Source organism: Bombus vancouverensis, chromosome 11 (genome assembly GCF_051014615.1).
Source record: "Bombus vancouverensis nearcticus chromosome 11, iyBomVanc1_principal, whole genome shotgun sequence".
NCBI classification, from domain to species: Eukaryota; Metazoa; Arthropoda; class Insecta; order Hymenoptera; family Apidae; genus Bombus; species Bombus vancouverensis.
In genome coordinates this window covers 12,833,869-12,856,928 of record NC_134921.1, presented here as the reverse complement: position 1 = coordinate 12,856,928, position 23,060 = coordinate 12,833,869, and the positions used below count along the sequence as shown (strand labels likewise).

At 44.8% G+C, this 23,060-nt stretch overlaps 1 protein-coding gene across 3 annotated transcripts; it reads right to left on the bottom strand.

Moving 5' to 3' along the window:
* Positions 1-267: 267 nt before the first annotated feature.
* On the bottom strand, positions 268-22,360 carry drm (odd-skipped family member drumstick). Of its 3 annotated transcripts, none has more exons than XM_033329991.2 (4): positions 22,119-22,360; positions 14,167-14,730; positions 8,372-8,973; positions 268-4,130 (listed from the first exon to the last, which is right to left on the bottom strand). In XM_033329991.2, exons 3-4 carry the CDS (start codon positions 8,599-8,601, stop codon positions 4,055-4,057), a joined length of 306 nt encoding a protein of 101 aa, XP_033185882.1. In that variant the 5' UTR covers positions 8,602-8,973; positions 14,167-14,730; positions 22,119-22,360; the 3' UTR covers positions 268-4,054. The 3 variants fall into 3 exon arrangements, with proteins under 3 accessions (XP_033185882.1, XP_076478813.1, XP_033185881.1); XM_076622698.1 differs by having other exon boundaries at positions 268-4,780; positions 22,119-22,313; XM_033329990.2 differs by lacking the exon at positions 14,167-14,730 and having other exon boundaries at positions 268-4,780; positions 22,119-22,313.
* Positions 22,361-23,060: the final 700 nt, after the last annotated feature.

Sequence of the window (23,060 nt, the reverse complement as noted above, 5' to 3'; positions counted from 1 at the left end):
GGGGCCCATTAAAATAATTCAATTAAACGGACAACAAATCAGCCTCGGTTCGAGCAGAGATGCGAGGCATCGGGATGAACATGGTCATCCGATAACTTTCATCGGCTGGACTCGTCGGCCATGGAAAAAACGATGGGACGGCGGATTTCGTGAAAATGTGCTCGCTCGCGCTCGCGCGGCCCGCACAGAAGAAGAAGAAGAAGAAGAAGGAGAAGAAGGAAATAAAGGCAAAAAAAAAAGAGAGAAAAAAGAAGAAAAAAGTGCGGAACAGCGTTTTACGACTTGGCAAAATTTATTGGTAGGCCGGTAGGGTGGGACGTGCCCACAAGTACAATGCGATTCCCCGAAAGCACACGGAGAGGTGTCACGCATACTCGTGTCGTCTTATCTCTCTTCGAGAGAAAAGCAACAGAATCACCTCTCGCTCTCTCTCTCTAGCTCTCATACGTTTTCTCACACTCTTTCACGCACACATACGTTCTGTCTGTTTTTCACATTGTCACCGGGCTGACCGTGCGCCTCGGTTCACTTGTAAAGCTAGCGATACAGGAATATAGATATAGATACACGTTACAATATATAATTATAATAATTATAATATAATATATAATAATATATAATATAAAATATAATAATAACATTATTATCACTTCTATTAATCGGTAAAAACGTGAATACAGCTTCTACGGGGATCGAGAGGCCTATCGATTGGCTACGATGCGCATTGACTAACGACTATTCATTTTTTTAGTTTTCTTCCATAACGTTCGTCCAATAATTAATAATTATATAATAATAATAATAATAATAATAATAATACGCACGTGATAATCGCGTTGTTCGTAATACGATACAATATTAGAAAATATAGCGATAAATTGTCATTTTCAAGGTATATACAAAGCGCGACTTTGCTTTCTTTCCTTTTTTTTCCAACTTCGTTCCTTTTCTTTCCCTAATTTCCGTTCCGTTCCGGAGAAACAGGTCTCCCGAGAGGATGACAGTCGAATTTAATACAATTTCAATATCTCAAGGGATCGAGTCAAGTTTTTTATAGCTTTCTGTCGATGTGATCGCCGCAGACTTTCGACGCTGACGAACAATTGACCGATCGATCCATCTCGAGCACCCTCGAGACGTCGCAGCTTACGAAAGTCGGAGTCGTTCAAATAATTATTTTTACTTCTCATCCACGCCGTGTGTAAGTGTTTAATTTAGAATGTGGACGCGTTAAAACTAGTCCCGGAAATTTGTCGATCGCGACCGACACGCGACCGTGTCAGAATGTATCCCTAAGAAGAAAGAGAAAAAAAAGTAAAAGGCAGCTGTGCAGCTCGAGTCGCGTGTAATACATCATCCTTTCAGGGAAGTATGAAATTTAAATTTTACGCAAAGTAATTATATTTTGATCGAACGTCCGGTGACGGAAAAAAGAAATAGTTGTTTCTTCGTCTATGGCGGTCTGGTTAAATACATTGTAAGATGACTGATGATTGTCCTGAATTTTGTACCTTTGATATTTCTTTTTCGTCCATTCGACAAGCACACGATCTTCGTCGGAAACTAATCTTGAAATTAATAGAAAAATATCCTTGAAGTAGAAAGCCAAGAATAAGACCTTGAGACCAAAAATTACCAATGACATCTTCAATGGATTCGAACGTGCCTGACCGGTTTCCGTTTTCTCCCAACGCTTTTCCCAACGCCGATGTTCAGCAACGAAGCCACGAGAAAGGTTACGAAGACGAAAGAACGATACGGTCGCGCCAACGGCCGTCCAGTCTAGGAAACGCTCGATAGCAATCGATCACGCCGTTCTCGATCGAACGGCCGAGGTTTCGTATCCGCGCGAAATCGAAGAGACACTTGCAGAGTCGACGGTTCATCCACTGGAAACCGATTCCAGCTGACTGCTATCTGCGTCAGCGGACTCGCCTTGTTTCACATTTCCAAGGTCGTCTGGTCGCGTCTCCGGCTAGACGTTGCTTCGCTCGCGATTTCGGTTCGCCTTGGTACGCTATGGGACCACCGAGATATCTTGATTCGATTCTTCCCGTTGGATCGCGTTGAATCACGCGGAACCGAGCCCTCGAGACGACTCGGCTGTGATCCTGATGGCCAGATGTTGATGTCGGGCGAAGAACGCGTCGCTCCAGGCTTGGGCGTGGTCCCACGGTAGCATCCGGTCCTCAGCAGCATCTTTGAAGCGGGTTATTACGCGGCCTAATTTGGAACTCTAGCCCGAGGTCCTCGTGTAACACTGTTGACACGGAGCCTTCCTTTTTTCTCCGCTTGTTGCCACCTGCTCGTGAAACGAGCGGATCTTCCAATTCAAATTAGCCGCTTCCGGGCCAACGTGAATCCCAATCGGCGATTCCGAAACCCCTTTGATATTGAAATTCAAATTTTTCGATGCTTCGTTCGCCGGATTCGTGGCCCTCGACGGGCATTTCTTTCGTGCGATTAATCAATCTGATCTTTTAATTTATTTCTGACCACCTTTCCAAAGATTCTCGTGCGTGTTACAGTTCCTTTAATAGTTTCCGATCGAAAGTTTCGAATTTGGTAAGGCGAGAATGGCAAGCGATGAAATTTCGATCTTACGGACGAAAGCGTGCGATGATTTTCTTCGTACGACCTTGGCCTCGTTGCTCTGTTCCCATGGATGCTCGAACTGAATTACGGCGGCTTTGCTTTCCATGATTAAGATGTTACTTAGCTCGGTCGGGAGAAAGCAGGAACCACGGGCGAGTAGATTTTTCGAGATAACGAAAACTGGTTGGGCATATACTTCGTGTTCTTCGAACGTGTCGCTGATAACGAAGTTAGATTTCCCTGTCTGCCTTTCCACGATCTTATGCAACTCCTGACTATCCTTCACCGGCGGACATTCGTTAAACACGTTCAAGTAGAACGATTTCGTTTGTTATCTCGCACGTTCTTCGAATTGTCGAGAAATTTCGATCGAGGAATGCTTGAAATACTCTCGAAAGATCATAGAGATCCGTTTAACGAATGTGAAACGTGTCGTGATCAGATCTTCGGTATTCTAACCTCCAGCTCTCGTCTTGGTGTGAATTCAACGATTCGATTAATTTGATTTTGCATGGAATCCTCGGGAGCCTCGTGCCGATGAAATTCTAACACGGTTGACACCATTGACGTGATTCTTCTTGTTTTGTTTCTGTCTCTCCATGTCTTTTGTCGCGATGAAAAGTCTCGATGACTTGCTGTGGCTGGCGTCTAGGTGTCTAGGCTCGGAATACGGGAAAGTGGCAGAAGCGAAAAAAATAAAAAAAAATAAAAAAAAAAAGAATAATCGGAGAAGCGGAATGAAGGAGCGAGAAGCGAGGTTCGTAAGACAGGCGAGGAGACGATCAGTAATTACGGAACTGTTTCCCTTGCGACTCAGTAGGCTGACGCGCTGCGTCTTTTCGAGTTGATTAATTAATCGATCGACTCGGAATACCGACAGACGGACAACGAGAAGAATGGACGCGTGATCGGGTCAAAAGATTCTCGGAATTTCGACGTGGATTTTTATTTTCATCGTTGGATCGTTGTCGAGAGCTTTTTTTCTATCGTTTTTCGTGTCACGCTCGTTCTCCTTTCGTTTCTTTCCAACGCAAGGTGTCTGAACATTTACCGAGTTCAGATCTCGTTCTTTCTACTGATTTTTCTTTCGTTTCTTAATTTTTGAATAGAACTGGAAGAAGAATAATTCGACATAATTCACGATCGACTCGATGTAAAGCAAGATTTCCAATTGAAGAGACGTTCCTGTGTTCGATCGTCATTTAAAATTACTATCTAGAAACTAATTCTTTCTGAACAGAACGGCCGACACGTTATTCCGTTTCTACATTTCATTTGCACGCTCGTATGTAGAAAATTCCATCGTCGTACGTTTATGTACATACGTACAGGCTTCGTCGAAATTCCAAAAAATATTTGTTGAACCACGACCAGGCGGCATGAAACTAGCCTAATCAGAAACAGAGAGAAACGCGTCTCTACGGGAGAAGATTTAGGATATTAGTTGGCCGGATGGCTTCTAGTACCTAGAGTAGCTATTCGAATAGCCATTTGAGTAGCCGTTGGAGCCCTTGTAGGGAACAGAGTGTATGCTCCTGGAACAAAGATGGTCGAAATCGGAAGATGAGGAAAATTCTCTTCAAGAAGTTGTCTGCTTCCTCTCCCTCTCCCTCACTTTTTTTTCTTCTCCTAATTAGCAAATCAAATTCCACCGCTTCGCGATTAGCGAGGGGGGCTGTTGTGCGCGCTCGTGTTAGTATCAGTAGAAATTAGAAGGCGATAAATGCGATCGTGGATCGTCGATCGTAGCGGAAACAGCGGAAGAATATCGAAAAAGGTGGATAGCGTTGATAGAAGTGTAGATCTTTTATAGCATGCTGGGTGTGTTATATCCTTCCTTGTTCTTTTTTCTTTATCTCGTGGTGGCGGTAGCAATGCACGGAATGGATGATCGTGCGTTGTTCTCGCGATTGCGACAGGGACATAACGCGGCAAATTTTGAGTGACGAGTACGATAAAAAAGAAATAAAAAGATAATAGAAACAAGAGGGGAAGACTATTTAAGTATATATAAATGTCAAACGATAGAGAAGAACGTGGATTGCAACTTTTTGTTGTTATGGGCTGTTGTTGAGTTGTTAGAATTTCTTTTTGTTGATCATGTTGATATTGTTGTTGTTGCGTGTACATTGTGTGTGTGTCAAGGTGCAGGAGGTTCAGAGCTCCCGCTCACCGCCACCCACATCTACAACAGAACAGAAAACAAGACCACCGCCGTTACATACAAGGTATCCATTAGTATCCACCAGTATCGAAGATTTATTTTATCGCTCGCTCGTTCGAACGTGCGTGCGCACGCTCGCTGGCTCGCACGTTCCATGCGGAGGCAGCATTATTTCAGACTGATTTATGGGTCAGACTGATCTTCAAAGTGCCAAGACGGCGTCATGGGAGGAAGGACGTGAACTTCGCGGATCTACGCGGATTCCCTCTCTACCTTCTTCGTTTTCCTACGCGAAATTACCACGGTGAAGGTGACACGTTACCACTACGCAAGGCCAATATGCCGCGGAAAGGTCACGCGTGAAAATGACCCGGTTCGCTCGATCGTCGACGAAATTCAGATCCAAAGACAATTAGCCGAATTATCAAAAAAGTATTCTCTTCTCGTTGTGTTCAAAATCGATCGAGCAATCAATGATTTTCTAATACAAACTGATTTTCTAAAAAGTTGATTTCTCTGCTCTTCGTCCTTTCACTATTTCGTGCACGAATGCCAAATATCTCTTCTTAAATATTTTAGAACAATATTTTATGTATCCTTTTCTTCATATACCTTTATATACATTGTGTTCCTTCTCCAGCTATTAATTTTTAGAGTTTTGCATTATGTTAGAGCGGAGGTTGCTACTAATTGTTAAGTGATTTACGAAGTTGCGAGACCGGTACACGATACGCCAAATCATTCTCGTTCCTGATAAGTAAATTTCGTTTTTAATGAAGCGATGTCAACCGCCGGAGATATCGACGTTTTTATTAACTCCATGGTATTTCCGTAAAAGCAGTAACTTTTTCGTTTAAATTATACCTTTATATATCATGCATTTTATGCTAGCTCGAGCATTCGAATTACTACGTTTAATATCGAACAAGAAGAATAACAGAAGTTTCGTCTCTCAGAATTGCTTGAAATACTGGTAATTTCAGTCAAATTAAAGTTGTACGTAAATCATGTAATTTTGGGGACTTGATTAAAAATTCCCAGCGATTTTAAATTTCAAATTCTTTTCTTCTTCGTATTAACAAAATCGTTTATTTTCTTTGCAATTAGCGAAACTGCAAGAAATATAATTGTTTATTGTTTATAGGATGGAACTAAAATGAAAAATGTTATCTAACAACACGCGAAGTATATATTTCTTGAAATGGAAAGTGCGATTTCATAAACGAAGAAGTTTCCGCTTTTCGTATCAACGATACAAAATTTTATGGAAATTTGCATTGGCGGAAATATTTGGCTGTCAGTGTGCAAAAAATTACGATTATTAGGGGTGTATTTTATATTCGTTTGACGTTTCATAGCCAATTCATATTTGATTGCCGATTGTCGACGACCGACGGGTCGCGAAGTTACGTCCGGCTGGAGCGAGCGAACTTTCGCTTTTCAATTCTCACGTTTTATCGTAAAAAGCTAGCTATTTTCGCGAATATTTGCTAAAACAATGAAATTCGTTGTGCCAGAACACGTAAATCTAATTGACGAACAAAATTTATCTCGAAATATCTCGTCACTCGTCGAAACACGTTGTAATACGTCTTGAAATAGAAAAAACTTCGTTATTTCACAGGATATTGCATAAAATTATCCATTTTCGATATTTTACCGTACTTTTAAAAATTCGCATAGAACGGGACTGCGAAATTTCACGAGGTAAACCTTTTCGCATGGAAAGTGCGGCGAAAGTTTCAAACGTCAAATTCTTAACCATATTTCTCGTTTTATCGAATACGAAAAATATATTTTTATTTTGAACGAACGTGTCTGTGCTTCGTTCGACGACGATTATTCTCAACCGAGTTTCTCGACGCGATTTCGCATTGAAACGACGATGGTTCCGTCATGATGGGAAAGGAAAAAGATTGACGAATCGTCGGTGGGAAATCATCCAGCAGGATGAATCACTAAATGAAGTACTGTCTTCGTTGGATTATACTTTTTCGTCTTACAAAAGGTCCTACTGGTGACCCGACCGGTTTTCGAAGTGGTCCCTATGTTCTTGCTCGCTTGGGTCAATACACAATATGCGCGGCTAGTTCGTTTTAAATCGATAGGTTTCGAACGAATGCACTTTCGTCGTATTTTACCAACTAAACGGGACTGAGAATCGAATGGAACGGAACTACCATCGAAATTTCGGGAAACGACTCGCTTCGAAACGTTATAACGTTGAATTTATTCGTTATTTCTTTGTGGAAATGCAATTTATGTTTCGTTTAAAAAGTTCCTTCGGTAATATTGCCTTGCTTTTATTACCGAAACGTGATTTTTGTTTTACATTTTGAAACAAATGTACGAGAAGAATTTAACGACTGTATTTAAAGAAAATATTCGACGAATAACAATGTTTGACTATGCTAAGACGATTCGGCAGAAACGTCAACTTCTGTAGCTGAGTTTTTTTTCGCGAGTTTTAACTTTTCCTTCAGATCACAATTTTATCACCGAACCTACGTTTATAGTTATCGGAAACGCGAAGATTCTTCTGATAAATTTTCGAAAAACGATTATGCCTGTTAATTTTTCTTTCACATGACACTTGAATTTTGCAACGTATCGAGGTTAATACTTTAGCGTTAAAAACCATTGAAACGACGAACAGTTTAACGAAAGGAATCGGAAAAAATTTGTTAAATCACTCCGCTTATCTCTTTGTCATATTTCCACAAAAATTTTTTAACGCGAACACTGCTATACGGCTATCGGCGCAAACATCGCGGAAAAGATATCGATTTTTCATGTTAAAACACAAATTTCAACATTTTCTGACCGGAATTTTATCAAGGTATTCGAGAACATCGATTCGAGTACGCCCGACACGAAAGATATCGATTTATCACTGTTCGAACTTTACGTTACCGCACTTCACGTTCAAGAACATTCGCGACGGAACACGAATCGAGCACAGACACGTCTTTCAGCTACTGTCAATCTTCGAACGAGCCGTAGCGATCGGTTTTTCGGGACCAGCTCCGAGAAAGTGACCGCGCGATCGACACCAGACGTCGAGAAACACGTCAACGAAATTCGTCTTCAGACACCAGGATCACGTCGAACTTCACCACAATCTCTCCTCGAAATGGCCACGAGCTCGTCGAGTCTGTCAGTGTCACGGGCACGGTGCGCGACCTTTTCAGCTCGCACTAGTTCATTCATAATCATCACTCGATGCAACTTGCTATCGCGACACGGCAATCCACGATCAACCACATCACCACGGGACCGAACGAACAAAAAAAAAAAAAAAAAACATAAGAAAAAGAAGAAAAAGAGCAGAAAACAAAGTATAAGAAAGACTACTGCACTGTTAACCCGTACAGAGACGAAAAATAGCGATCCTGGGTCTGATGGACGTCTGGTCAGCGCGAAAATCAACCACGGAATTAGTCCCGTCGCCGAGCGGCGAATTAGAACAGACTCGATAAAAAAAATGTTCATATGTACGTATATACGTGTCTCTATATATGTATCTACATATACACGGATATATAATAGAGGCATATAACAGACGTATGCACGTACATAGATATTTAAAAGAATATTCCGGGCGAAATGTACCTGTGTTGCTTGAGGTTATCCTGTCGCTTGAAGGACTTTCCGCAGACCTCACAGGTGAAGGTCACGTCGTCCTTATGGCTGCGCTCGTGGATCATGAGGTTGTAGGGCTTCGTGAAGCGCCGCTGGCAGTACTTGCAGACGAACTCTACCGTGCACTTGGCGCGCATCTTCTGCCGGCGGCCGAACTCCCTGCCGTGCCCCTCTGTCTCCATCGGCATTATCGCGAACATCCTTATAAATTCCCACCGCTCCTTCTCTTGGTCGACTCTCTGTCTCCTTTCCCTCTACCTCCTCTCTCGCGGTCCTGCTAACGCCTCGAGTCACTCCCTCCACCAGGTTACAAGCCTATAACGGCGTCTCTGTCCCTCTTGTCCCGACAAGGGGCACGTTTTCTCTCTTTCACCGAGCTTCCTCTCTCCTTTTGGTCCCTCTCTCACGATGCTCTCTCGGTGTCGCTCTTCTCCTCCTGCGCAAACCTAGTCCCGACCGGCTAACTCCTGCGAGTGAGATCACTCGGCCTGTACCTCCTCGCGGGAACACGCTCTCTCTCTCTCTCTTCTTTTTTTTCGTTCTCCTTCTTTTTCTCTCCTAGCTCTCTCTACCTGCGGGAAATAAAGGAGCAATGATTTTCGGATCGATTCCCGGAGACGCGACCGCTCGATCCGCGCTGCATGGCAACGATTAGGTACCGGAATGGTACCTAAAACCCGGCGGGGACAAGCGACGCGACGTCGTTGCGATTTTAAAACGGTGACGCTTTGCGGCTCGGAAAGATCGTATTTTTAATAGTACCACGCAGACGAGCGTGCGATCCCACCGTTGGCAATGCGCAGACGCACGTCGTCACCGCTGCGAAATCGCAATCGCATCGCTCTTTTGTATCGAGGTTTGAGGATTTCTCATAGAAATGCGAAATAGTCGTAACGATCGCGTAGCAGATTCTTCTATGCAACCGATGATTCCTAACGGACGTATACTCGAACGAGAGATATTCCCAATGAAGATTTCGCATTTTTACGTGATTCCAATTTACGGAATTTTGATGTTGCTGATCGTGCAACACAATGGCAGCGAAAGATCGACGGAAGTAAAAAATTCGTAAGATGGAGATTGGTCCACCGAATGCGTTGGTGGTATTGCATCATTAGATATACGAACACGCCAAATTATATCGGTGATGTGGTGCGATTCGACGAGTTTAGCTGTGATGCAAGCGATCGACGCGCCGTCGATTTCGCAGTAGTAACGCTGTATGATTCGACAGGCACATGGGTATTTTCCACGAAGAACGTTAAGAAGAGGTTGCTCGAAGGTACTTTGGCTGGGGTAGGGGCATCTTGAAAGAATCGCGCTTTACCGAGATACGCAGTTTTGCTTGGAATCGTGCTTAGAAAGTTACCTCGAACAAGTAGTGATAGTAAATGATTACTTGTGCAGTCTCCGAGATGAGTCTCGAAGCAATCGAGAAACTTACTAGTATGGGATTAATGAAGCACACGGTGCTATCTCCTTGGACAAGATTCGATCTCGTTGATCCATGAAAATCGTAATTTTGCCTGTGGACTGAATACGAAGATGGTCGAAGAATTAAGCGAAGGGAAATGAACGTAAAGATGTGTCGACTTTCGAACGAACAAGACAGAAACACCACTATCCTCGACGTGCTATCCTTAGAACGCTAACAGCTTTTTGCACGAAAGATTGACACGTAGAAACGCGAATCCTTTTGCGTGAAAACTTGAGAAAGAAGTACTATGTTTCTGAACGTTTTATCCCGTAGAAACTGGTCTTAAAACTTACGAATCGTATAATCAAATCAATCCTGTTGTACAAACTACGGTTTCCAAATAGCTTTATCGCTAGAAACGGCGAGACTGTCAGCGATGCGGGCTGTCCATCGGGTCCTCCGCTCTTCGACGTCTGCTGTCCGACTAGTTACAGAGGAGTGGAAGAAGGGGTGTTCGGAAGTAACGAAGCAAGTTAAAAACGAACGCAACGCCGGAGGAAGCTTATTGCTCGGCGAGTCGTCGAAAAGAGAGGTCCCGCGGAGTGGAGAGGCAGCAATAAAAAAGGCCCCCGGGGTCTGATCGCGGGGTCCGCCGCGGCCATTGTGCAGGAGCCACGTCCGGTGCTACTGGTAGCACAAGGTAAGCACACGGCGCACGCTCGAATAAAGTGGCGTGTCCGAATGAGTAATAAGCGTGGCTGGGCGTATCCCGGTTGGTTAGGCTGCCTAACGGCGGTGGGGCCTAATCGGAGCTGCGTGTTACGCACGAATCTGCTCTACCCGCTTTTTGCTTTCCGCCTCTCCGTTTCGTTTCAGGCGAACCGCCAGATCGGAGCACGCATCCGTGATTCGTCTATTCGAGATTGCGTGTAGGCGAAGAATTCCAATTATTCTCACAAAAATGTCGCCCTTAGCTCAGATATGCTTCGACGTTTCTCTCTTACGATATCTCTGAATATTTCTCTGCCATTTGGAGTTTGAATCAAACGTATTTTACGCCCGGCTTATCGCCAATTCGTAACATCGCTGATTCATGGGTATGACGTGAAATTTACGCGATTCTGAATCGAAAAGGGGAAAGTTTATTCTTGGAATTTACTATTATTTACGCCACCTATTTTTGGTTTGACATCGGTGTTATATAGCAAGGGGTTGATCGTCGGTTCACCGGCTATAAATGCAATTGCGTTATACTTTAGTATATTTTAAACGAATTTTGAAGTTCGATCGAAAATAATGGAGTAGAATGGCAGTCTCGATCGAAGAGGATCTCGTTAAGTAGAATAGTCCGATCGATAGTTCGTTCTCGATTTTTCTGTATAGTCTACCTCGTTCGTCCTTTTCTATCGTCGCTGCTAGATTATCATTCTGAAATTCTACGGTATTCACCTTAACTTCTAACATTCGGAGCAACACAAATTTTTTTTGCACTTGCGGGTTCTTTTAACGTTGATCTTCCGAATTGAAACAATTATACCGATTTTCTTTTTTCTACCTTCCTTCCGAATTCTTCCAATATCTATCGGAAAACGAAGATTCTTATTTTGAAATCTCTAGAAATTTCTATCACGTTACTCGATATTAATTTTACCAGAAGCAATCATCAGGCACAATGTCGAAGCTCGTGTCAATAGTCAAGTTCGTCCATACGCCTGTCGTAATCAAGAGGTCAAAGCTAATGTATGATAATGTATGATAATAGGATGTATATGGAAGCCCGCAGTTATGATCGCGTAGTACGTCGCAGGTATCTGCGAATGAACATACCCACGCAAATTATGTAGCCATATAGAGGTGAATTTTACGTTATCGACGGACGATCTTCGTTTACCTTGAGAAATACGTAAGAAAAGTGAGCGAAATGCCATTTATTCTTATTCCGTCCGATCTTGCACGTTTTTTCCACTGGCTGTTTCTCTAAATTGGAAAATATCAAGCGTGTACGCTCGAAGGTTAAGAATACCGGTATAGCTTTTATGGACGGGGTCCTTCGCGCGGTCACGACACTGTCATCGTAAAATACGATTTCGATTCATCGTAAGGAATAATGGAGTTGTTTAGGGGGCTGTGAGGAGAATAAAATCATAGCGTTAAACCGGGCAACTGAGATTTCTTAATCCTGTTAGACACGCGTGCTGCAATTCGATCAGGCTGTCGCGTTCTAAGAACACCGATGCTAACGCGTGTTTCACTCGTGAACACGGGCACGTCCCACGAAAGTTAAAGCGTACTTGTCATCCGCCGAAAGTTATCGTTTCGGATCGGTCGTGGAAACGTGGTCGTGATTCGCATGGATATGCGACTGCTTCTTTTCGGCGGGAAAATTACGCTTCTTAGGTAGCCACGAGTCTATCGCGGAGATTTCAAAGTATGCAGTGTTAGATCGTATGGAATGGCCGACTTTTCCACTAAATACTACGCTGTTTAGAAACAATGCCACCGTTTAACCATGCTCTCCCACGATCCAATCTCTCGCCATCGTCTCACAGTCAGAGACTATTCTGAGAACTCGTTCAAATCCTATTCGTCCTACATCTATCTCGGAAGACAGTCGTTTCAATCGACTCTGATAACCATAATCGCTGCTTAACCCCTCTTAATACCGGCACAAACCCTGCAAGTATTTCCCATTGACCGACAGAAGCACCTAATCCGCTTAAAACTCCAATTATGTCAAGCTGCGCTAATGGCGCGGAATTTTCCACGTCGCTTTCGTAACGAGTCATTGACCTTACAAGAGCAACTGGATTGTCAATCGCAGCTGCGATATTCCAGTTACGAAGATTCATACCGATTAACCACTCGTCCAAGGGTCAACGTTAAATATTCCACCCCCAAGGAACTGGCAACGTGCTGGAGGGTTGTCGTCGGCTCTGGCGATCTCATTCCTCCGACAGAAGCGTTCTTTCGGAAGGGAAAGGGATTGCCTCGCGACTGTCGACGAAGACAAGAGGTTCCCGCGTTTACGCTCGGTCCCTCGCGAGCAAAAGGACGGAGGGCACGGATGAAGAGGCAGCCAATCAAAGAGAGGACGGAGTGGAGCCAACCAAGAAGCTCGCCTCGACGTGCGTGCACCCGTTCTCGTATGTATAGAGGAATAAAGAAGGGAGCAGTAGCCTTCGTTCGTTCGTCGGTAGCCAACCAAAGAGAAGCTGCTACTGTGCACCGCCCTACCGCCGACTACCGGTTTTCGGCCAGTCGCTACCGAACCTCCAGAGAAATCCACCAAGCGGAACCACACCCTCCTCCTCTGGATCGACGTGGTACCCTGGTACTGGAAAGTAGCGCGGGCTCAACGTGCAAGGGCTTGTTCGTCTTGGAAGGGTGATTCCTTATTACAATTCTTCCCTGGCATCCAATAGGAAGGGAAATGCTGGGACGATCGATGGCGAAGCTTTTGGGACGTTGGATCGATCGAAGGGTCGACCCTTTTGCGGTCAACCGGATCGTACTCAGCGACTTAGCTTTGAAAGTTGTTGGCGCGTTATCGAGTTAGTTGGATATAGTTTGATCAAGGGGGTTGAGAATGTTTGCGAGGGTGAACGATCGAAAGAATGCGAGATGCGAATGTCGGGATTCCTACCGTTGATAGAAATTTTCGATAAAAACTTTGAGAGAAAGGGTTGATTACGAGATTTCCATCGATGAAGGATCGAGAAATTAAGTAGAGATTAAGACTATCGTCCGGATATTATAATTCGTCCAATCAGAGTACGCGGGACAACGAATTCCAACCTAAGCCACTAGTGGTTACGTTTCGAATCAATCACGTTTCTCCAAACATAAAAAAAAAGCTATTACACCAATGGCACTGGTTTGAGAGCGTTCGACGAATAAAAGATTCGGTACCGCGTAGCCTGGTAGCCAATCAAAATGAACCAGCTACCGTGTACCGCCCTGTGGCACGCTACCGGTTTTGGGCCAGTCACCACGAAGACTCGAGAGACATCAACGAATGTGGACCACACCTTTTCCCGCCCGCGCGTTTCCAAGTGCAATGAAGCGCGAACCAACAGTCGCGAATATTAATTCGATAAGAATGAAAATCGAAACGAATTATACGAGAAAGGGAATTACGGATAGTTAAAAATATTCCAATTTTAGGGCCTGTAGGATAAAAGATATTCTGTAAAAAGACCAAACAGTATCAAACTATTACGGTAAATAATGTAAACAACGAAGATGGAAAGGTGTCATCGGTGAATTTTCATCGTATCGCGCGAGAGCAAACTGTCACGAGCAAGAGGAGGTCGTGACCAAGAAAAAAAGTGACGAAAGACGCACTTACCGGTCGAAGTAGAAAGCACACGCTTCGTAGTTCCCTCTGAGGACGCGATGTTTGCCGGACTTCTGGTCAAATAAACGTCCCTTTGAAATTTCTTTGGAACTGGTCAGCGAATATGCGTGCGTTTGTTATCCGCGTAGGGGAACGAGGGAGTGTGAGAAAGAAAGGGAAGAGAATCCTTGAAAACTGGTTGGAGACGTTGAGATTCTCTATTGGATTCTCTATCGAACGTGTGTCGGGATGCTGTCTTCCGGGCTGACAGGTCTGGACCGTTTGGGTGCGCGGCGTCGACTGAAGCTCCGTTTGCCCGCTCGGTTCGCTGGTAGCCCGAATAGGTAGGCACACCAGAAGACGGTAGGATGCCGTGTGTAACCGCCAAAGGTCTCCTTCGTCGTCGTCGTCTCGCTTCTTCTGGTTGGAGGACCGGGAGACACCTCCCTACCGAACCAACTCACCGATGCCCACCAGTTGTGTCGTTTCGTTCGTGTGAGCCTCTCTTGATTCTACCAGAAACGCTTCAGGATCTTCCTTCCTTGAACAACGTTGCCACTACTAGTAGTAGTAGGACTATAAAAGTAGTAGTAGTAGTAGTAGGAGTAGTAGTAGTAGTAGTAGTAGTAGTAGTAGTAGTAGTAGTAATAGTAGTGGTGGTAGTGAAGAGAAACGTAGAAGAGGAGGTAAGGATCGAAGGATCGCGGAGGAGGAACGGGAGCAGAAGAAGGAAAAGGAAGAGAGGGCTAAACGAAGAGGAAGACGCGTTTCTTATCCTCGGAACTTGTCTCTCTTTCCTTCTGGTGTCCTTGTCTGACCAGTCGCCGAATAGCAGCGTGGTTATTCACAAATCCTTCGACGACGCGGCTTCCTGAGCTCCTGGGATAGTGGTCATCCGCCCTCCCCTTGCTCCAACTGTTCCTCAAGTTGCTCCCTCTCTTCCACGATCCCTTCCACCGGGGTCCGATAGGACCGCCCTCGTAACCGTTGGATCAGAGAGCATCCCTCTTCGCCCACGCGATAGACCCTTTTCGAAACGGTCTTCCCACTCTTCGAAGAATACCGGCCAAGAGTTCTTTCGTTTTCGCCCTCTCTCTGCATGCCTGCCCCCCGCGGGGGCGGTAGCTAGGCCAGAGTACAAAGGAGGTAGCGGTGCTGGCCGAGCCACCGCGACTATTACCCATTTACCGATCTCTCTGATTTTCGTCTCCAACGGCGAAAATTTGTTTGCCGTTTCGGCAAAAAGAATCTAGCCTTAGAAGCTAAGCAAATTCGTCTGGAACGCGGCGTGAAACGTCAAAAGGCAGTACGCCGGTGTACGTGTCACAGCTTTGGACCTGTCGCCTTTGTCGTCGAACAGCGGCTAAAACGAGTTCGCGTCGTGTGTCAATCTGCTCGCCCACGCGAAAAAGCGGATCAGCTGGAATCGGTTCCTGGAAGAGGATCCGCGGCAGCGGTGATCTCTTTGTCTCTATCGAGGCCTCTCTCGAGGCCAGAAAGAGTGACGCTGACGAAGGTGTGGGAGGAAGCGGAGGTGGAAGGAGCGTGCAAGAACGAAGAGCGGGGGCTGACGCGATGCCGCGGGGGTTCCCAGGGCACGTGGGAAATGCACAGTAGTCGATGTCAATCCCCCCACCAGCCGGCGGCCAGCGTGGGTCCTGTCGGTCCCCGTCGGACCCCACTACGGCCCACTGCGGACCCGGAGAGCCATCGCCAGCGTACAGGGTACCGCCCAGCGAGATCTCGCGGTATCGCTTCATTGGACGATTCAATGGGCTATCGCCTCCTTCGCGAGCCACCAGGATGATCGAGTGGTGGAAAAATTCCACGGGAAAGGCTGGCGGATCGCGTGGAAGAAGGAGCGACCGAAGAAGACCAGTGAGCGATCGGCAACAAAGAGAACGCCGACGTACCGCTTGGAATCCGATTGTAGCCACCGGGCAGCGTCTCCACGCCGGTCCGGACCGATCTAGCCGAAGATGAAGACGACAACGATGACGGGGAAAAGACGTTTCCAAGGGCTCTGTCCGACCCAACTTCTTCGCCGCGTCTGATCTCTTCGATAGGAATATTTAGGGAAGCAAAATGAAAACCGGCATCCGCGAGCAAAGGATTAGGTTTCTTCGAGATTTCCCTCGCAGATACGCGTGGAAATCGATGACAGCAATTCCGATGCTGACACAGCTAGAAATTTATGGGAATTTATGACAGCCACTGGGCTACAGCCTTAATGAAAAACGGTGACGAAGGCGATCGCTTCGGCCACTGTTGTTCGCGCGATGGTCATTAATTCCGTCGAGATGGATCCCTCGAGAAATTTGAGACATTCGAATCCTATACCGAATTCCTTTGAAGATCGAGCAGGATATGTTAGAAAATAGATAAAGCGCGGGTGAATTGATTTTTGCCCGTTATCGCCTGTCATTCCAATTGCCAATCCGTTGGACGTCTCTTTTCATTTCTCTCATTTGAAAATTTCCATAAATCTGCAAGTATTAAATCGCAAATTGCATCGTACGAGTTCTAGGATCGATACGTATCGTCGACATTATATCGTCGATATTGTACAAAGATGCCGAGAACCATGAAATATTGAAAATGTTATCGATTGTCGGAGGGCACTCTTAGATAACAAATTCTGCAATTGTAATCGTTCTCACACAGACTGCTAATTTACGTGGGTCTTTGTAAAATTTGTTGTCGAGCAAAATGCCCGATATTGCGAGTCAAGCTGTAGATATATCGGAGGAATATTTCAGCAACAAAATTGAAAAATTCGACTCAAGATAGACTAAGAGCAGTCGCAGACAGCTTTCCTGAATAGATCTGTTTCCTTTGCAATTAATCTAACGATTAAATGAATGGTGCTTAAATCGAAAAATTCTCTTCCCAAGAGTATACTTACGAGGAGATGGCGAACGAAGTTGACCGAAATATATCTTGCCATTGCTTGTTAATTAACAACCGTATGAGTTACGAAAAGTTAGCAGAACCGAGATAGAACCGGTCGATAAAACTTTAACAGACCGAAGGGTAAAACGGAACTTGTTAATAAAATCCTGGTCGTAACGAAGGGAAGTAATAAATCTTTTAAATCCCATAGAACGAAAACACGTTCAGATAAAAGAATGAAACGAGGAGAATGCGTTGGTCGACAAGATTGACAGGCGACAAACCTGTGATAAGGATGTTTACGGAGGACGTATTACCGAAAACTATGCAAACATCGATCACGAAGATAACGTCTTGGGCTTTTGGTTTCCTGTGCCGAGTTCAAAGAAGTATCCGGAGAAACTGAAAAATTGACCCTATATGTAAAATCGATATATATCAAGTAATTTGATTTTTATTTGACCTTTAACCTTTTATTTAACCTGAACTGTCCTGCGATTAATCGCAATCCTGTAAAGAGTTTTAAAAGCTTCGTAAGCTTGATAAGTATCCGCGATCTAACCTCAATATCAGTAACAAAACTTGGCGAAGCTATCGTCTACTTTTAAGATCTTACATTTTTCGACTTAATAAGTTTCTCTCCTTTCGAATCGTGTCGTATCGTATATTCTTCCGCAACAACCGCGAACTAACGTAAAATGGGTTTAATAACACGTTGCAATAAATTAGCCTAGAAACACAAATGTAGTTAGAGAAAGTAAAACATATATTAACAACAAGGAATTTGAAGCAACGCGTGAATGATTTCTGCCAGAGGAAAGCGATACGAATAACGAATAATTTCCATGATCGTCGGACGCTGTTTGTTCGAATCTTTTCGCTTGTTTGCGCAACGGTGATCCCTTGTACATTACGTAATGAGAAATTTAGAAAGACGGCGTACGACTTGTGTGTCATTAGCGGCGGGATGACGCGCGTTACGTAAAGTTAAAATCAACTAGACGACTTAGGCTGGGTTATACATGAACTTTACCTGGTTTCAATGGACAGTGGAATAGGCCGCTGATCGGACCAAGCGTAAGTAGAACGAGCATTCGCGATGTACGGCGTAAAGATATAAGAGGAGACAAATATTTTATCGTATCAGGACCTTCGTATTATCGCTTTCGAAGGAATATTTCTCCTGTTACTAGACTTTTGCGCTTAATTTATGTACATGGTAATCCTCGGTACGATAGGCCGAGTAAATCTACTTGCTGCTGCCAAACTAAATGAATCCCGCTTAGTGGTTCGATTTGAACGTCTCTGTCTGATTATTCGTGCCATTTATTAACTCCGCTAAAGGCTAATAGAATCGTCGAATGAATAACAATAAATATATTTCATAAATAATTCCAGCTGGAGGTAAATATAAACTTTCTTCGTGTATTACTTGAATTGCACGATGGTAGACGCATGTCGTAACGATAGTATGGAAGAAAGATCCTGAAAACTGACGGTATCTAATACGTAGCGTAGTAAGAAAGTAAGACAGCAGCTAATGTTACCTCTGGAAGCATATTGTCTCGTATTGCATCGCGTTGTCGTAACAACTGTCGACTTGGGACAAAAAGGAACGGAATATCGAGCTCGATGAACGTTTCGGAGTAACGCGTATTCGGTAAGCGGGGATAGATCACAGAGAGACCGCCGTGTTGGCGCAGGAAACGGAAACTGGCGGAAACAAAGGCCGGGCAAACAGACGGCATCCCATGGGGAATGTTACCAGGGCAAATAGCGCGCGTCCTCGCTATCGGCCCGGTCCGCGACAAATATTGTCACGTTCTTCTGGCACCAAGGGAAAAAGGTACTACGTGGTACATACCACGGCTCGTTTTCGACCTACGGGTCCCGTAGGCCGATAGATTAGGTCCTAGCCACACGATACCGTGAACGCCATCACCTTCGCCCGTGGGCAGAGATAACGAGGAACGATCGAGACAGGTCCACGTCGAATTAGCAGGTAGGTCCCGAGCTTCAGCATCGACGAGGGTCTGGGGCTGGCTGCTACGCGCCCCAAACCTTTTTTTTTTCGGCCCTCCACGGATGTAGATGTTAGTGATAATATATAATCAGAGCGTGCACTTCAGTTTAGCGTATGATTACAGACTAAGCCCAATTAATCTTCCCCGATATTACTCGCTATTGCTTAATGATATCGCTCGCGTCCAAAGTCGAATCGTTCGACAGCCACGTGTGAATTTTTATGCAAAGAGACGAGATCTCGATAGGACTTTCTCCGAGAAGAAGTTTTCGATGCTTTCGAAATCGCTTCGCCCCTGTGAATTTCTTCGAGACTTAAATTGGATCGTATCGAGTCGATGTCCACCCGATGAAACGTCGCTTCTCTTCAGTTTCGATTTCACAGTTCGATATCGCTCGTTAAGTTTCCATCTATTCCAGAGAGTCTTCGTTGGCTTCGATCTTTCTATATCCGCCTATTCGAAGATCGAACAGTCGAAAGATGATTAAGCAAGGAATTGATATTACGTATGCTAGCAACTGCCTGGCAATGTACTAACAGTGGTCGGACGAGTAATTTTTTTAAGTAAAATCCTTCGAAAAGCATCGATCTCGATCGTCGTGAACGAAGAAGGGATCGACCAGCGGAGGATTTTTTAGGCCACCCAGTCCGCGAAGCAGCCCGATATGTCTGAAAACGTTGTCAGACACGACGATAATAAGTGTCTCTCAGAATGGCGGCTACATCAAAGCTCCAGTCGCGTTGTTGGGTCGGCGCGAAGTCGCGAGTCGCAGATACGCAGACGCACCCAATGGCAACGCGTCTGTATGCATACGTCTCTGCTTCGTCTGCCTAATGGTTCTTTCACAATTGGTCGTTTCGCAATCGCGTGAATCCTTTTTACCGCCATGCGATTTCTCGGTGGAAAACTCGCGCGATCCATTTGTACGCGCGTACGCGCCACTCTGCTCGCGATTGATAACGAACAGTGGATGGATTAGGCTCATGGTCGATGCTTTCGTATTCGTATTCTTATTATTTTTTCAAAAGAAACGAGAGAGCTTGTGATTATTTATACGAGGCATTCGGAACTATCCGGACGGTGGTACCGGATTTTGGTTCGAAGCAAGCGACATTTTAGTCGTTTTCGAGTTAAAGACAGAGATTGTTAGTTGAGTCGTAACACTGAAAATTATCATGTTCTTCGGACTCTCGACCACTTTGCGTATCGTACTCGATCTTCGTCTAAGCGATTCGCCATTTTCTTCGCAACAGTACACGCACATAACGTAAACTTATTATAAAAGTATAAATTTATGCGTTTGTCAATTTTTGTTATTCGACTATTTTGCGTAAAATCAAATAGCAATTTACGCGAGACGCAACGAGATTCAGAATACGATCTTTTACATGCCAATTTGTACTTTAACTTGCTGCGTAAAAACGAAGACGCGTGGTCTTGCAAAGTGTCGAAAATTGGAAATTTCAAATAGTTCAGAGTAAGAAATATAAATCGTCGAAACCTTTACGAGTTCCAGCGCACGCAAAGTGGAAATTTCATCCTAAATCTATTTAGAAATAGATCGGCGAAATAAAGAAGCTCCGTTCATAGAATTCCGTGTTTTACCAATATCAGTAACGTCGTTCTTCTACACACGCGCACACACACACACACACACACTCACAGATTATGTACTTTGTATTTTTACTCCACCGTCGGACGTTAACAAAGTACAATTCCATAATTGCGGCACTTTATTGTCCATCGTTATCAGTTGCACTCGTTAACAACTTAGATAAAGAGATTAGTTTCAAAATGCTCGCTGATAATCAAAATAGAACGCAACAGTTGAATCGTGTTGCGTGTTTTATCGAGACTCTATTAAAAGTTCTCAAAAGTAATTTTTACCTCTGCCGTACACACGTTTTCAATTAAACTATATTACTAACGCTAGATAAATGTTAGTTTCTTTATCTTTCAGTTGTAATATCCGCGTAACTCGGACTCGTTGCTCTACTATTTTTCCAGGCTCGAGCTTCTTCGTTCGTATTTTGCGCACGATCTCTATCGATCCTTTAGCCGTTATGCAGAAATCGTCGAATTAAATTATTCCCGAATATCGAAATATCCATCCCAAGACATCGTACGCTGATACGTCTCGCAAACGATAGGGAAATATTTCCGGGGCGTAAAATTTCTCGATCGGTCGCGAAGAACTCGATTTACATCGCTGTGAACGACGCTTAATCGAGAGCCTACGGAAAGGTACCACGAACAGTTCGCTCGCATAATGGGCATAGGGCGAACCCAAGAAGAATCGTGGACCAAAGCCGCACCTTGTGCTGGCCACGTAAGTATGCGACGTGCACACGTTATAATGCTACGGCCGCGAACGTACGAGGGAACTAAGGTTATTGCGACCACCGTGGCGCTCCATAGAGCACCGCTTTCACCTACGATCCTCCTCCACCCTCGTCTCGTTCACCGATTTTATTCCGCAATTCGATCGTTCCGCAAGCCTGTCATCCTTCCTTCGAATTTCGATAACGATAAAGGGGACGCGATGCAGCGATTATTCTTCGCGTTCCATACGTCGTCTCTCTATCGTACGAATAATTCGAATCGATGCTATTCAACGTTTAATTTGTCCATGCCAGTCACATTGTAATACCTATGACCGTAATTGACTGTGAATTGGAACGCGTAGGAGCGTAAAGGCAAGCGTGCGCGTCTTGTGACTTTTCCAACGGAGATTTCACCATGCAAATTTCCCCGAAGCGCTTCGAAGACAGATAAGAAGCCCAGGTGTGTCTTTTGTTTGCCGATCGAAGAAATACTTTTGCCAGGTCGCCAAGATATCGTCCAAGTTTATAACTCGGCTACGCGTCTCTCGACTTTTATTTTCGCTGTCCGAAATATTCGTCGAAACACGATCGCTCGTCGATGTATGTCGCATAAATTCTAATTCTTCTTATTAGAAACTAAAATCGATTTACCAAACGACTCGCATCGTTCCAGAGACGATGGCTGTCGTGCGAGAAAAACCAAAGGTTTGACAATGTTGTTTACCTTCGGCGTCCGGCGATGTTTCCCGTTGGCGTGTCACTTTCCCGCAGACGCTAGACGCTGCGTTTGCGTTTCGATATTTGAGCGCGCATCGATCTCTCGGCAAACGCGGTTTCTTCGTGACTTGCTCCGCGAGGTAAATCTGGTTTCCGCGAGAACACGACCGCGCGTTCGATGATTCGCCGACCAGCCACGGTACGCGAGTCCTACGTGACATAATGAAACTTGTCGCGCGAGATTCTTCCGCACGCTCTGCGACAGAGCGTTTATTGGATGCTGGAATGCCAGATACTGCGACTTTTACGTTCTTTACGACGCGCAGCGTGAATACCAGCGAATCGCGTGGACATTATGCGCTAGTTCTAGCATCGTTTGTTACGTAAAAGCAATTTTACGATTCGTCGTATCGCCGATCAATCTGATATTTGCAAAATTATCTTTACGTTTGCAGCTAAATACGCGTTTCTTCGTCCCCTTCGCAGTTTCAAAAGTATCGCTCGTCGTAATATCGCGGCAACGAGAACGTTAAACGTCGGTTGCCGCGATGACTGCTTTTTTGCTTTTCTCAAAACTTAAAAAACGTCTTAGTTCTCGGAAACGGAGGACGTAGAAAAATTTCTTTCGCGTCAACGAAAATCACTTTGATCTACGTCTGTAAGCGAAACTTGCCGTTCGATGGAAAAATTGCGTTACGCAAGGCCCGACAACAAAGATACACATTGAGAGAGGCGATCGAGTACTCGCACCCCGTGTAATCTCCATCCCCAGGTTTCAGATGTGGGTTTACGGCGTTTCGGGAACGAGCCGTTCAATCTTCGCCGCGAACCATAAAACGCGCGGCGCGAGACGTGCGGACGGTAGTGTATATTGCCGTGCATTTAGCTCGTCGCGCGCGCCGCTGACAGAAGAGGGATTTGCCTTCGCCGCTTTACCGGATTTACCGAG

Bases quoted from the DNA above. Each gene is read 5' to 3' on its own strand.
- drm (XM_033329991.2), bottom strand. From the start codon at position 8,601: ATGTTCGCGATAATGCCGATGGAGACAGAGGGGCACGGCAGGGAGTTC. The intron at 4,131-8,371 runs GTACATTTCGCC...TCTTTGTTCCAG, and splicing joins GATAACCTCAAGCAACACAG to GAGCATACACTCTGTTCCCT.